At 40.4% G+C, this 16,496-nt stretch overlaps 1 protein-coding gene across 1 annotated transcript in view; it reads left to right on the forward strand.

Moving 5' to 3' along the window:
* The window catches only part of LOC145984895 (lysosomal dipeptide transporter MFSD1-like), a 76,877-nt gene that overhangs the window by 1,758 nt on the left and 58,623 nt on the right, over nucleotides 1–16,496 (forward strand). Inside the window, exons 2-4 of the mRNA XM_083118268.1 lie at nucleotides 2,966–3,116; nucleotides 7,700–7,825; nucleotides 11,082–11,287. Coding sequence (XP_082974394.1) covers nucleotides 2,966–3,116; nucleotides 7,700–7,825; nucleotides 11,082–11,287 — 483 coding nt within the window. The remainder of the gene's footprint in view (nucleotides 1–2,965; nucleotides 3,117–7,699; nucleotides 7,826–11,081; nucleotides 11,288–16,496) is intronic.

Below are 16,496 nucleotides of genomic sequence, written 5' to 3' on the forward strand. Positions count from 1 at the left end.
AAGTGTACGGAAAGATGAAAGCTTTTTGAAGGTTGTAAATGGTGTTCGGCATTTGTAGAACTTTAATTTGGTGTTTTTAAGTTATGAGAAGCAGTAATTGTGCAAGGAATTCTGGAATATTATTGTTTCAGAATTGTCCCGTTTTAACCTTATATGCTGCTACTTTAGCTTGCAGAGTATTTATTTAAGTCAAGCATAAAGCTAAGTTTGCAGCAGGTTTTATGTATCAATCCGTGCGAGAACTGAGCTCAGAATCTTCCGTGCCAGTCTTGCCTCAACCACTGAGCTGCTTATATCGCAAACACTGAGAAAATCCGCAGTATTGCCAACCGCACAACACATCAAAACCCGCATGCATGTCAAGCAGAATGTATTTTTGCTTCTTTTTGTCTCCTAAAACATAAAATTTTAGAAGTACTTTCTGCGCATAGATTATTTAATAAATGTGTCATTACTTAATATAAATACGAAATATCTTCTAAACACGAGAGCATGTGTGTATATTTCGAGCATGCAAAAAGAAAAATAAACAAAGATAAAACTAAACAAAAAAATAAACAAAGATAAAACTAAACAACGATAGGCCCCTCTTCAATTTAATGACAAATTATTGTTTTTTTGTTTAGAAATACATTTATGAAAAACTTGGTTGCTTCGTTCGCAATTCATCCGTTACTGTAAGACACATGCACTTCAAGTTATACCAGCAAAAAAAGCATGATTTGTTGTTGGTGACAGGTGCATTGTCTGCTGCTATTACTCTGGTTTCAATTTATGAATCACTTCACTAAACCAGGATTCAAATCTTAGTCTGTTCATTTCTTGCTGATAATCACCCTTCCCTTTCTTTGCACAGAACAATAAATATGTGCTTTCAACAAAGACTTAATTGCCGCCAGTGGGTGAAACAATAAGCCTCCGCCTTCCCCTCTTCTTTTCTCGTCGGTTTCTTCAGCCGTGGGGGTGGTTTTGCACGGTGGTGTCCTTCAATGTTTGATTCAATGTATGCCCCCTCCCCCCCACAGAGTTAAAGCACGTCTCGTCCAAATAATAAACATTAGGGGATGTGCCGAAGCCGATTACAGAGGTATGAAAATCGGCAGAAATTGACATTTCGGCATCAACAAAAATTCGATATTTAAACCGGTACAGATTGTACTAGAGTTTTACCTTCTAATAAGTTGTATATTTTAGTTTTGTAAGATTTATTGAAAATTAGGTTATGATTCATCATTATTGTAGAGTGTTTATAGTAAAATTATTGGAAACTCTCATTCAGAGGATCAACCTAACTCAAAGAGAAGAAGTAGGTTACTTCCTGAAGTGCTTCCAAAACTCGTGTTTCTGAAGTTGAATCTGGCAGCTGTAAATTTCCAACATTAAGAACAGGAATTCATTTTGCATTTCAAAGAGCTGTTTGTGTACTAATGTTAAATCTCTTGAGAATCCATGTTCTTCTTAAGGGTTCACATAACCACCTTTTGTAGATGCAAATGTACATTCGCATCTCTTGAGAATATATATGTATATACATATGATATGCAATAGAAATGTACATAGCAAAGTTATTTTTGTCGTGCTGAAAATAACATCCCATTTCTGTTTAATAACCTTATGTATCGAAATCGGTTAAATATCAGCATCGGTTCCAAAAATTATCGGTGAGTACATCGGCATTGGTGAATTTTCAGCTTCTTCACATCCCTAATAAACATGTTTCTTATCACAGCAATATCTTTTAATACCACGGAGATTCATTTGTCGTCAAACAACAAAGAATCGTTTCCTCTTCCTAAACTTAAACCGCAAATCATTCAACACCCGTTATACAGTTTGTGCACATATTGACGGCAAATCACCTCATGCCCTGTTTTACTTTGATCATGTTGTCGTAAGGAGGATTATGCATTTAAAACAACTTGCTTGATTTGAAGAGCTTTTCCCTTCGGATGAAGCCCAAAATAACACTCGGGTAAAACCGCATGCTGAACAGGAGACCTCGATTCAGCCATTCTTGCTGCTGTATAGCACCATTATTAATCAATCACAATAAACATAGGGTTAAAATAGTGGGATGTGCAACACTGGTATCACGGATTTCACGCACTCTGCAATGTATTCAGTCTCGATCGACTCGCTCTTCATCTTCAGCGATTCTTCAGCGCAATACAAACTCCAGTTGACGAATCTGCGGATCCTATTTCGTCTGCACAGTGATTGCAACTGATCAAGTACATACCTGCTAATGGATGTATTATTTTGTCTGTATATTACAAATTATATAACTGATTTCTTGCAAGTATGCAGTTGTGTCTGAATAGAATCCATCTCAGTGGAACTATATTCTGCGTGCACGTTTGGATCTACATATGTGAAAACCTGCTGCAAAGTTGACTTGATGCTTGGCTTAAGGTCGTTATGTATGCTAGAAGTCACCCCACTCAAAGTTGCATCTGTGTCAGGCCTATTTGATGGGGACTTTGAGACATACCCCCCCCCCCACCTTAAACACTTGGTTCAAGAGAGGGTGGGTATTATGGTGTAAATGCCTAGCCAACTGAACTTTACAAGTCTAACGTACTTTAATGTTAAAAATACTAAACCTAACTACTTACAATGGCATCCAGCAATTGAAAGACCCCCCCATGAAAATAGGCTTTAAACAGCTGCAACTTCGAGCCAATTTTTTCCAAGACTTTTGACTACTGAAATCAGCTTCAAGGAATAAAAGATTTAACTTCTTATATTGCAATTTCTTCACCATCCCATGTACCTTGCAAAACACTGAAATCAGCTTCAAAGAATAAAACATTTAAATTCTTATGTTGCAAACAATTTCTTCACCATCCCATGCATGGAAAAAAATCATCGACCATTCTATAGACGTTAGTACCCCAAGACAAAATTGTAGCTATGATTTGTTGTTTATTTGCATTAATAGCATTTTCTTCTGCTTGCATCTCAGGTTCCTATTTCTGCTATGACAACCCAGGTGCACTGCAAGATAATTTTAAAAAGGACATGGACATCACAACGGCTCAGTTCGCAAATTTGTATTCCTATTACTCCTGGCCAAATGTTGTTGTCTGTTTTATTGGAGGATTTTTAATTGACAGGTATGTTTAGAGGAACAAAATTAATAAAAATAATAATACACATGGGCCCCTTGCCCCTATGTGCCCAGGTGAGCTTTGATCTACCATTACAGCTTCCATTTCAGAGACAAAAAGGGTGTCCTGGGACTTGAATCACCCTGTATTACTTGAATATGTATAATAAAAATAATATTAAACACCAATCTAAAAATATTTTTTTGTGGGCTCATGCTGTTTTATTGTCTTTCCAGTAAACAATGGGATCTCAAAAATTTAAAGTATTAAACTTCTTTTGTTATAACACATATCATGTCATATTAGTAGTTATTGAAAGATTGAAAGCTGTTTTCAATTTATATAATATTATATTTGGTTTATTTTCTATCTCTTGTACTAATTGTGGCAAGGAGGATGAATGATGAAATGGGAGATGAGACAAACACAATTATGCATCCATGTCCAACCAGGGTTTGTAATAAATTATTGTTCAGTGATTTAAGTAATTTATAATAAATAATGGCAAGTTTAACATTTTCATCATTGATATATGCGACCCGTGCTTCCATCTAATCCCATCGCTGTTTTCGGATGGCCACTTCCTGTTTCACGAAACTGGGCAATCAAAGACACGACGGTGCTGTGAGAAATTGTTGTTGAAGACAACAGCTATGACAGGCTGCTGCATTCCGGATTACCTCAAACCTCTCTTGCAGTGTTAATGCCATCATTCGTTACCTGCAACACACAAAAGTTATGGCAACTTTCAGTGTCAATAACTTTTGTACGGTTACAGCTTTCACAAAACTTATACAGCATTGCATTTCTTGGAAAACTCTAATGTGTTTTGATACCCCACATGACCCCCTTGCCATTTGAAAACTTTGACCTTGATCCAATATGGCGGACTTCAAGATGGCGACTATGTCCCGGAAGCACCCTCACCCTATGTGCCCAGGTGATCTACCATTACCGCATCCATTTCAGAGAAAAAATAGGTGTCCTGGGACTTGAATCACCCTGTATTACTTGAATATGTATTAACAAATATTTAACGAATAAAAAAAAGAATAAAGTATTTAACAAGACCACCTAAAATTATTATTAACGCTAAAATAAAAATAATGTTGAAAAAAATTATTTTACCTTAAAGCAGTAAAACAATTCCCTCATATTACACTACACCTTAATGTATTTTATATCTTATGCTACAAACAAAAATGACAGTGATGATGATGATGATGAATGCAATAATTATGAACATGACATGATTACGTTAAGGATCATGTTACTCCATTGTTTCCACAGCGAAAGAACATTAAAATCTTTCAATAGAAGAAAAAGATCCATTTAAACAGCACAATGTCTGATAGACACTGCTTGCCGGGATACGTTACAAAAATAGCTTGCCCGGACAGGGGTTAAACGTGACAATAAAAACGGTTAATCAACTCATAGAAATGATGGAAGACAGTCATAAACAAACATTCGTGTTGCCCTCTGAATTTACACATGTTTATTTATACAAAGTGTGGTTTCTTAAAATTCTGTGGCTTCCGATTTCAAAGTTAGTGATAATTTTGAATGTTAATAGGAAATCTAAGTTAATTAAATTTTTTCTATATTACATATAAAAAATGTTTTTGCTAACTTTTGTTATTATTACTAGAATATTGAATTTTTCTTTCAAAAAAATTGTTACAGAAAACCTTCATAAATGTGAGAAAATGTATTTAAAATGTAACATTACATATCTTTGAAAAGAGGATGTCTTGTAGATTTCAGAAAGATGAGGTAAATATTAACAACCTTAAGAACATATTTCCTATGATTTTTTTTTAAAAAAACAGCCAAAAACCCAAGTCTACATGGATAAACATGATGTTTTCAGGCCCATGAAAATGTTGTAGGGTCCAGGCCACTAAAAAGTATTTTTCAGTGACATTATTGGTAGGAAAATTGTATGCAGAAATAGTGAACTTACCTGATAACCATAATTCTGAGTATAAAAATGGTCAAACTTTTAACTTTCTCAGAGAATTTTGCATGTCCTGGTAAAATAATTATAACAAACATTTTTAGAAGAAAATTAAGTCCGAGGGCAACAGGGTGGTGTTCTGAATCCCTATAGCCCCCATTTGATGCTTGCGTGTGTGTGTGTGCAAGTGTGTAGCAAAGTGCAATCCAAAAATATTTTCAATCAGCATATTTGTTTATGTATTATTTTTTCCTGTCTATGTAATTGTGATGTTGAGATTTAATCTACTGTAGCATTAGATGCAAATCATGTTTCATTTTTGAAATGAAGGATTCAGTTATTTGCAAGCATGGATAACTAATATTCAGGTTTCATGACAAATCATCACTTCCGATGATTTAGGAAAATTTTTCATCTGTATTAAAACGATATTGCATTCAATGTATTTCTGTGTGGTGGGGGATGAGGTGAGTGCATGAGGCTTTAAAAATTTTCCCATAATCAGTTGCTACCCCAAGTACTGAGGTCACAGCACAACCCTAACCAATCCACCACAGGCCAGCCAACCATTTAATCTTTGTTTTACCATTCTTAATGTTTGTTTCGTGTAATGTTCTTCCAGTCCTGACGATTTTGCAATTTCTAATACACTGCTCAAAAGAATTAGGGGATAATGTGAGTTTAGACTTTGCGTGGACAGCCAGACCATAGATAGGTATGAAAACCAAGAATACCAGTCAATGGGAGGCTAACACATTCCAAACAGGCAAGGCAAAGGCCACTTGTGGAACATGAAGGCAAAATTAGTGGTCAACAGCAACATGTTACATGGGACTCACCAACGATGGAATGAGAGAGCAATGCCGCCGCATGGAGCTGGACCTCTAATATCGTGTGTGGTGTCCAGCAACCGCTAAACTGTTGCGCATCGCTGTGGCATAGAGAGAATCAGGTTATCCAACAGGTCTTGGAGGATTTTGTGCCACTCCTCGATGAGGACCTGTTCAAGCTCTTGAGGAGTCCGGTAAGGTGTTTGCAGACTTGCAATATGTCGCTCTAGTGCATCCCATGCATGCTCAATAGGATTCAGGTCAGGCGAGCACGCTGGCCAGTCCGTCCGCTCGATACCTTCCTCGTAAAGCATGGTGTCCACCAGCTGTGCCTGATGAGGTCGAGCATTATCATCCATAAAAAGAAACGTGTCTCCTATCGCTGCAGCGTAAGGTACAACTATGGGTCGCAAGATCTCATCACGGTATCGCACTGCTGTCAGCGATCCATTCCGGACACTGTAAAGGTCTGTACAACCACCGATACTGATGCCGGCCCACAAGAAAACTACACTACCACCAAACGCATGTCGTTCTTGCACAAATTGTGGATTGTTGCGTGTTCTTCTTTCTCGCCACACACAAATTCGTCGATTATCGGGATACGTGTTGAACCGAGACTCGTCATGAACAAAACCGATCGCCATTGTCCATGGTTCCACGCACGATGTTCTTCAGCCCACTCTCTGCGGGCTCTCCGGTGACGTGCAGTGTGGGGCACACACACCATCGGTCGATGGGCATACAGGCCTACCTGATGAAGGCGATTCCGTATTGTCTGCGTCGATACGCGTCTTCCCGTAGCCACGGTGAACTCACGTTGCAGTTCCGTATCATTCATTCGGCGGTTCCGACGGGCTTGTAATGCCAAATACCAGTCATCTTGTGGGGTTGTTGATGTTGACCGACCCTGCCCACGTCGTCTTCATACCGTTCCGGTATCCTGGAAACGCCTCCACAGTCTACAGATGAACCTTTGCGACACTCCACACGCTGCTGCCACAACTTGCTGTGTTTGACCAGCTTCCAGTCGTCCAATTGCTCTCCAAGCAGTGGACTCGTGTAATTCATGTTGCAGAGGCATCACGTAATCACCCTACAGCAGCACTGCCTTGTTCCAAGTGAACAGGATGACACAGAGAGGGCAGTACTTCTGCCCATTCGGCTCTACACTCCGGTCATGTGATGTGGAACGTCGGTAGCCCCCTGGTGCATATTCATTTCAACCGACTTTTGTGATTACATAACACTTGGATACGTACATTGACCCACAGAGTAATGATTTATGCATGTTAGTGGCGAATTCCATCAATATCGCATTATCCCCTAATTCTTTTGAGCAGTGTACATTGCTTAATTCATCTCTTGCTCTTGAAAATAACTCATCCATGTGTACACATACAGTAGTTCCAACTAAAAAGATTTTTTTTTTTTTATATTGGTGCTTCATATATAAATATTGCGGAAGGTACCAAAGTTCGTTTTAGTCTAATTTATGCTCAGATAGGCTGATTGAAACTGTAACTATTACAGTTCAGAGTAGGATCAAAACCACCATGTGATGTGCCTCCGCCAGAGGATCAGTTATTGTACACCTTGATTACAAGTTGATAGCATTACTACTGTACTATGCCATCGGAGAGGCCCATACAACTGAAGGTTCCATGTTCATATGTTACAACTGATTTTTTTGCATGCCGAAAACAATGATTTTTTTATTTAGTTGTACATTTTGATTGTGTACATACAGGAATACAGAGAGCAAGAATTGTTTGTTAATGATTCGTTGTTTGTTTTAGGATTTTTGGAATCAGGCTTGGAACATGTATTTTTGCTGCTATTGTTGTGGTGGGTCAAATCATATTTGCCCTCGGAGGCATTTTTGATGCATTCTGGTTGATGGAGGCTGGACGATTTGTGTTTGGGTAAGTTTGTGATTATTTTAAGTAGTCTGTATAATGAGAAATCCATGCATGGGTCACTGTTGCACCAGTGTTCAGAGATAGGATATTCAAGATGCCATGTAATTTTTAATTTGGGACCTAACTGAATATATTATGTTGCCCTTGTAGATTATAAGCAAAATTTGTTTTGAAGGAAACCCGAAATTTGAAGTAACTTGCTGTAATGTTCATTTTTCATGTTTTGAAAGGTGTGAGATGCATTCATTCATTTACATTTATACCATGTTTTGTCACAAAATAATGCAGAATGAACTGCCAAATGCAAAATTAACTCTTAAACATGAAATTTGGTGCTTATTTACCAACACGACACATTCTGAATTATCTTATGGGTTGTGCAAATCACGGAAAATTGATGAGCTCTGCTGTTATTATTTGAGAAGGAAAAATGGACTCCTTTGCAATGATTTGAACTTAATATTCTGATAATCACATAAATATGATTGGAAAATTTTTATTTTGTGTTATAAGTGCAATTTTAAAATGATATGTAGGTTTATATTTACCATTTTATCAATGAAATACCATGATGAATAATTTATCTCAGGCTATCAATTCTGGAACAGTTTCCAAGCTTTCGAGAACGTCATTCTCAGTGGAAAACACCTAAAGATGAGAGTGACGTTAGGTCTCAAAACCTTGGAATCTGTTCCAGAATGATGTATGAATTCTTCTGATTGCATATTTTGTGTACCAAACAGTGTTATAATACAAGACACTGTAAGTGGGCATTTGCCTGTAGTGTCATGTCTTTAAATAAATAAATAAAAAGCATAATATATAAAGTTTATAACTAGAAAATACTGGCCTGTCGCAAATCACGATGAAAATGGTTGAAAGGTTGTTCTAGACAAGAAATTTGGTAAAACTCCCTGATGATGACCCAGGGGAGAGTCAAACTCTAGGATGGAATGTTTTAATTTGGTGTGTGCTGTTTTTTAACCTACTGGATCCTAGATAACTCAGACATCAGATAGGTCTGGACCTACAGTTTAAAATTGAATTCAAACCACTGCAATGTGGCTTGATTACGGGGTTGGACTGTGTAGGAATCTATCCTAAACTACAGATTCTGGTCTCTAATAGATCCCTGTCAGTAAACAATGCACTAAATGATCTGACGTATAAAGCCAAGTTGTATCTCCACTTCTCATGTTTATCAGAAATCATTCATGAAGTGCCATGTGGCATTCATTGTTCCTTTGAGGTATAAAATGAGATGCTTGATTATTTATTATTATTATTTTTTTTGGTCATTCTACTTGAATGCAAAATTCACTGGAAGCAAGTTATGCAACTATATTCATGAACCACTGCAATCTAACAAAACTGGTATATGCCCTGCAATATTCGCATGCACGAGTTGGACAAAAATATGGAAACACCTGGTAAAAGCCAGACTCCCTCATCTACTACCCTGGGCATCCAAATAAGTGGGTATTCCCTCCTGAATTCACCTTGGAATTGACAAATATAAGTCCTATGTGGTCGATGATATACCATTCATCATGCAAAACCTGGATGCTGGAGGCATGTAACGGGTCTGAACTCTGTTCTCTGAAACCAACAATAGGGGCTCTATGATACTGAGGTCTGGCGACTTTGGTGGCCAGAGAAGGTGTGAAATCTCATCTTCATACTCTTCAAACCATGACAGGTATGAAAAGATTAGCTTGTCTCCTGCAGAGATTAATGTCTGGACCCGAGATGAACGTGGTCACTCAAAATGTCGTCAAAGTCCGTGTTAGTGACAATACCTTTCAAAGTGTAAATTTGGCCTGCAGAATACCATAGTGGCCAAGGTGGCTCAGTCGGTAACGTGTCTGACTACCACGCTAAAGGTCCCGGGTTCGATCCCCAGCCGGTTCAAATCCGGGAACTTTTCTAACGTTGGAAGCGGCCCCTGCGCCCACCCAGCATCGAATGACATGGGTACCTGGGGGAAACCCTGAGGGGTAAATGCAGTCAGGGACGTGATGCTGATCACATCACCCCCACTCCCGACCGGATCAAGAAAGTGTGGGGCATTACCCCCACACCCCCTATACTCCTTCATGGCATAGTGCTAAGCACAGGGGAGCACTTTACTTTTTTTTCCCCCATGATATGGAAATGCTTTACCGTTGACACGAGACAGTCTTGGTCATGCACTTGGTTTGGTGTTCTCCACATACAAACTTGTCATGTAGTTGGGACAATTTTAGATGGCAGTCTTTTTTTGCTCTGCAGGCTGCGATTTTTGTTTTTTGCACCTTTATTTTCCCTTCTTTGCATTCACCTTGTTCACCTGTAGTTTGGCAATTGCAGCTTGCACATGGTCATTCTGCTTATGGAGTCCCCTCCTCACTGCCTTTGTAGACACGGGGTTTGATAGTGATTCATTCATCTCCGATGTAGCTTTCACAGCTGTTCTTTTCATATTGGTGGTTACAATCCTCTTTTTTGTTGATCTCTCACACAGTTTACACTCCCCTTCCGCAATTGTGTTTCGCTGGTGATGCTTTTCCAGGAACACTGCATGCCATCATGACCTAGGATACAGTACCTCTTGATGAACTGGCTACTTTGGTCACATGCACCATCTAGGCAGGTAAAAAAAAGGTAAAGTGCTCCCCTGTGCTTAGCACCACGCCATGGAGGTGTATAGGGGGTGTGGGGGTAATGCCCTACACTTTCTTGATCCGGTCATGGTAGGGACCAACAATTTGCCTCCTTTGAAACGCTGAAGCTCTTTGTAGCTCAGACATGATTCCCTATGAACTGCGCAGCACAATGTCTGCAGATCAACTGTGGCAGGCTATCGGTTTGACAGGGTTCCAATCATACAGGGAAACCAACGCAAGTTGCTCCTTGTCCAGTTTCAGAGGGAAAAGTGCTTTAGTTTAACCCATTACCATGATGCAGTGTTTCCATATTTTTTTCTAACCCCTGTATGTGATATCGTTTGTAATGCTACATGTGTGTGTGTGTGTGTGTGTGTGGAGGTAGGGATGTATGCATTCTCGAGTGTGACCACATAAGAGGTAATGCGAAGTGGTTGGCTCATGGTCCTGCCACCAAAGATTCTAGGTTCAAATCCTGGCCTGGACATGGCTAATTAATAATCATTTGTGTTCATCGTAGCAATTAGCCAAAACTGGAAGTATACCAATGTAAAATAAGAAAGATACAAAAATATGTGTGCATTGATATGTTAATTTTTTTAAAAAAAAAACAGGATTGGAGGAGAATCTCTAGCTGTGGCACAGAACAACTACGCTGTACTCTGGTTCAAGGGGAAGGAACTGAACATGGTTTTTGGACTCCAACTGAGTTTTGCTCGAGTGGGATCTACTGTTAATTTCAATACAATGGGGCCATTGTACAAATGGATAAACCATTACTACACCGGGTACATGTGTACAGGGATAGTTCTAATGATTGGTAAGTATTAATAATAACATAAGAAAGATAAACATTACAGATGAGCTTTCAGCAGCCAAAGCAGTTATTGGTCAGTTGATTCAAATGATATTGCTCAAATAATGTTTTACCTGTGTCAAAATTTGAATAGAAACAGAGAAAGAAGAACAGGAGAACTATGTAAAACCCAATATGGCTATTAACTTTTTGAGGATATTCTTTCAGATTAGTCCTGTTGATGCCAGTAAGTAAATTATTGGATAAATTTGATCATCGATAAATTCATTCATATTATGCCTATATTTTTTACATCGTTTCTCTTCCACTTCAGAATAATTATGGTGATGAATAATGATTGGATGCAATTGATGAAGGTACACTCACTATGGATCACCAATGCCCAAGGCGAGCCTTTGTAGTGGAGTGGTCAGAGGGCCCAGGTTTGCATCCTGGTTAAGGCATGGGCGTATCGTTGTGTTTGTGCCATCATTCATCGTTATTGTGATTGACCCAAGCAGTGGAAAAATGATGGAAGATAACCACATGCCAAATTACTGATGGAATTCCAAGGGATGATATGTATTTTTGGTCTATACTGATGAAACACTGATAACAAAATTTTCTGATACTGATAACCAATTCTACCGATCCGATATAAAATTCCAAATGATCCTTGAATAACCTGAATCCTTGAATGACCTCCTTAATACATGTGTGCAAAAGAAGTTGCATATTTAAACATTTGCTTTTTAAAATTTATGACATGGGGATTATTCATTAAAATTACAACAAAATGATACAGGGTGGCTACTCACCTGGAATTCTGTGTATTATTAGCTCCATTAATTCTGCTTGAATTTTTCTCCGTAGATGTGAAAAAATTGCAGCTTTTATTAATCCAAGTCTCATTAAATTTATACATGTTTATAAATATCCTGAAGAAACTTTTTCACAGTTGAAGTTTTTTTTTTATGCAGGAAGCAAAAGAAAGCTCGGAGGAGACGTAATTCACTCCACTACCTGTTGATCTCTGGCCCTCTCTGTGGAGGAGAATAATTCATTCTACTACCTGTTAATCTTTAGCCTTTAGCCCTCTCTGTTGAGGAGATGTAATTCACTACACTACCTGTTGATCTCTGGTTCTCTCTGTCGAGGAGACTCAATTCACTCGACTACCTGTTGATCTCTGGCCCTCTCTGTCGAGGAGACTTAATTCACTCGACTACCTGTTGATCTCTTTCCCTCTCTGTGCAGGAGACTTAATTCACTCGACTACCTCTTGATCTCTGGCCCTCTCTGTACAGGAAACGTAATTCACTTGACTATCTGTTAATCTTTAGCCTTTAGCCCTGTCTGTAGAGGAGACGTAATTCACTCCACTACCTGTTGATTTCTGGCTCTCTCTGTGCAGGAGACTTAATTCACTCGACTACCTGTTGATCTCTGGCTCTCTCTGTGGAGGAGACGTAATTCACTCGACTACCTACTAATCTTTAGCCTTTATCCCTCTCTGTGGAGGAGACGTAATTCACTCACTACCTGTTGATCTCTGGCCCTCTCTGTGGAGGAGACATAATTCACTCGACTGTCTGTTGATCTCTGGCTCTCTCTGTGGAGGAGACTTAATTCACTCGACTACCTCTTGATCTCTGGCCCTCTCTGTACAGGAGACGTAATTCACTTGACTATCTGTTAATCTTTAGCCCTCTCTGTAGAGGAGACGTAATTCACTCCACTACCTGTTGATCTCTGGCCCTCTCTGTGCAGGAGACTTAATTCACTCGACTACCTGTTGATCTCTGGCTCTCTCTGTGAAGGAGACTAAATTCAGTCGACTACCTCTCGATAGCTGGCCCTCTGTGGAGGAGACGTAATTCACTCGACTACCTGCTAATCTTTAGCCTTTATACCTCTCTGTGGAGGAGACGTAATTCACTCACTACCTGTTAATCTTAGCCCCCTCTGTGCAGGAGACTTAATTCACTCGACTACCTCTTGATCCATTAGCCCTCTTGGTGGAGGAGATGTAATTCACTCAACTACCTCTTGATATCTGGCCCTCTCTGTGGAGAAGACGTAATTCACTCTACTACTTGTTGATCTTTGGCCCCCTCTGTGGAGGGAGGTAATTCAATCGACTAAATGTTGATCTCTTGCCTTCCATGGTGGAAGAAGATGTAATTCACTAGACTACCTTTTGATGTCTGACCCTCTCTGTGCAAAAAACATAATTCACTCGACTACCTCTTGATCTCTTGCCCCCTCTGTGGAGGAGACTTCGTTCACACGACAACCTGTTGATCTCGTGCCCCGTCTGCAAAGAAGAGAGATGTAATTCAATTGACCACCTGTAGATCTCTCGTCCTCTCTGTGAAGGAAACTTAATTCACATGACTAACTTTTAATCTCTTGCTTTCTCTGTGGAGGAGACGTAATTCACTCGACTACCTGTTAATCTTTAGCCTTTAGCCCTCTCTGTGGAGGAGACATAATTCACTCAACTACCTCTCGATCTCTTGCCCCATCTGCGGAGGAGGGAGATATAATTCAATCGATCACCAGCTGATCTCTTGCCCTCTCTGTGGAGGAGACGTAATTCACTCTACTACCTGTTGATCTTAGCCCCTCTCAGTGGAGGAGACGTAATTCACTTGACTACCGATTGATCTCTTGCACCCTTTGTGGGGGATAGAAATGTAATTCAATGTACTACCTGTTGATGTGTGGCCCTTTCGGAGGAGGGTACACAATTCACTCGACTACCTGTTGATCTCTGCCCCCCTCGGTGGAGGATACATAATTCACTCGACTAGCTGTTAATCTGTAGCCCTCCCTGTAGAGAAGACTTAATTCACTCAACTGCCTGTTGATCTTTAGCCTTCCCTGTGAAGGAGACGTAATTCACTCGAATACCTGTTGATCTCTAGTCCTCCCTGTGGAAGAGACAATTCACTCGACTACCTGTTGATCTCTCGCCCTCTCTGTGCAAGAGACTTAATTCACTCGACTACCTCTTGATCTCTGGCCTCTCTGTGGAGGAGATGTAATTCATTTGACTACCTTTTGATCTCTGGCCCTCTCTGTGGAGAAGACATAATTCACTCTACTACTTGTTGATCTTTGGCGCCCTCTGTGGAGGGAGGTAATTCAATCGACTAAATGTTGATCTCTTGTCTTCCATGGAGGAGATACATGTAATTCGCTCAAGTACCTGTTGATCTGTAGCCCTCCCTGTAGAGGAGACGTAATTCACTCAACTGCCTGTTGATCTTTAGCATTTCCTGTGAAGGAGACATAATTCACTCGACTACCTGTTAATCTTAGCCCTCTCTGTGCAGGAGACTTAATTCACTCAACTACCTCTTGATGTCTGGCCCTCTCTGTGGAGAAGACTTAATTCACTCTACTACTTGTTGATCTTTGGCCCCCTCTGTGGAAGGAAGTAATTCAATCGACTAAATGTTGATCTCTTGCCTTCCATGGAGGAAGTAGATGTAATTCACTAGACTACCTCTTGATGTCTGACCCTCTCTGTGCAAAAAACAAAATTCACTCGACTACCTCTTGGTCTCTTGCCCCCTCTGTGGAGGAGACTTCGTTCACACGACAACCTGTTGATCTCGTGCCCCGTCTGCAAAGGAGAGAGATGTAATATCAATTGACCACCTGTAGATCTCTCGACCTCTCTGTGAAGGAAACTTAATTCACATGACTAACTTTTAATCTCTTACTTTCTCTGTGGAGGAGACGTAATTCACTCGACTACCTGTTGATCTTAGCCCCTCTCAGTGGAGGAGACGTAATTCACTTGACTACCGATTGATCTCTTGCACCCTTTGTGGGTGATAGAAATGTAATTCAATCTACTACCTGTTGATGTCTGGCCCTTTCGGTGGAGGGTACAGAATTCACTCGACTACCTCTTGATGTCTGGCTCTCTCAGTGGAGCAGACGTAATTCACTTGGCTACCAATTGATCTTTTGCACCCTCTGTGGGGGATAGAGACATAATTCACTCGACTACCTGTTGATCTCTGCCCCTCTCAGTGGAGGAGACGTAATTCACTTGACTGCCGATTGATCTCTTGCACCCTCTGTGCGGAATAGAGCTGTAATTCAATCAACTACCTGTTGATCTCTGGCCCTTTCGGTGGAAGATACATAATTCACTCGACTACCTGTTGATCACCAGCCCGCTCGGTCAAGGAGACATAATTCGTTTGACTACTGGTTGGTCTGTAGCCCTCCCTGTAGAGGAGCCGTAATTCACTCAACTGCCTGTTGATCTTTAACCTTCCCTGTGAAGGAGACTTAATTCACTCGACTACCTGTTGATCTCTTGCCCCCTCTGCGAAGGAGAGAGATGTAATTCAATCGATCACCAGTTGATCTCTTGCCCTCTCTGTGGAGGAGACGTAATTCACTCTACTACCTGTTGATCTTAGCCCCTCTCAGTGGAGGAGACGTAATTCACTTGACTACCGATTGATCTCTTGCACCCTTTGTGGGGGATAGAAATGTAATTCAATGTACTACCTGTTGATGTGTGGCCCTTTTGGTGGAGGGTACAGAATTCACTCGACTATCTGTTGATCTCTGCCCCCCCTCGGTGGAGGATACATAATTCGCTCAACTAGCTGTTAATCTGTAGCCCTCCCTGTAGAGAAGACTTAATTCACTCAACTGCCTGTTGATCTTTAGCCTTCCCTGTGAAGGAGACGTAATTCACTTGAATACCTGTTGATCTCTAGTCCTCCCTGTGGAAGAGACATAATTCACTCGACTACCTGTTGATCTCTTGCCCCCTCTGTGGAGGATACTTAATTCACTCGACAACCTGTTGATCTCATGCCTCCTCTGCAGAGGAGAGAGATGCAATTCAACCGACCACCTGTTGATCTCCAGCCCTCTTTGTGGAGGAGACGTAATTGACTCGACTACCTGTTGATATTTAGCCATGTCTGTGGAGGAAACGTAATTCACTCGACTACCTCTTGATGTCTGGCTCTCTCTGTGGACGAGATGTAATTCACTCGACTACCTGTTGATCTCTAGTCCTCTCTGTGGAAGAGACGTAATTCACTCGACTACCTGTTGATCTCTGCCCCTCTCAGTGGAGGAGACGTAATTCACTTGGCTACCAATTGATCTTTTGCACCCTCTGTGGGGGATAGAGACGTAATTCACTCGACTACCTGTTGATCTCTGCCCCTCTAAGTGGAGGAGACGT

The sequence above is a fragment of the Lepisma saccharinum genome, chromosome 3 (genome assembly GCF_977018435.1).
Source record: "Lepisma saccharinum chromosome 3, izLepSacc3.1, whole genome shotgun sequence".
NCBI classification, from domain to species: domain Eukaryota; kingdom Metazoa; phylum Arthropoda; class Insecta; order Zygentoma; family Lepismatidae; genus Lepisma; species Lepisma saccharinum.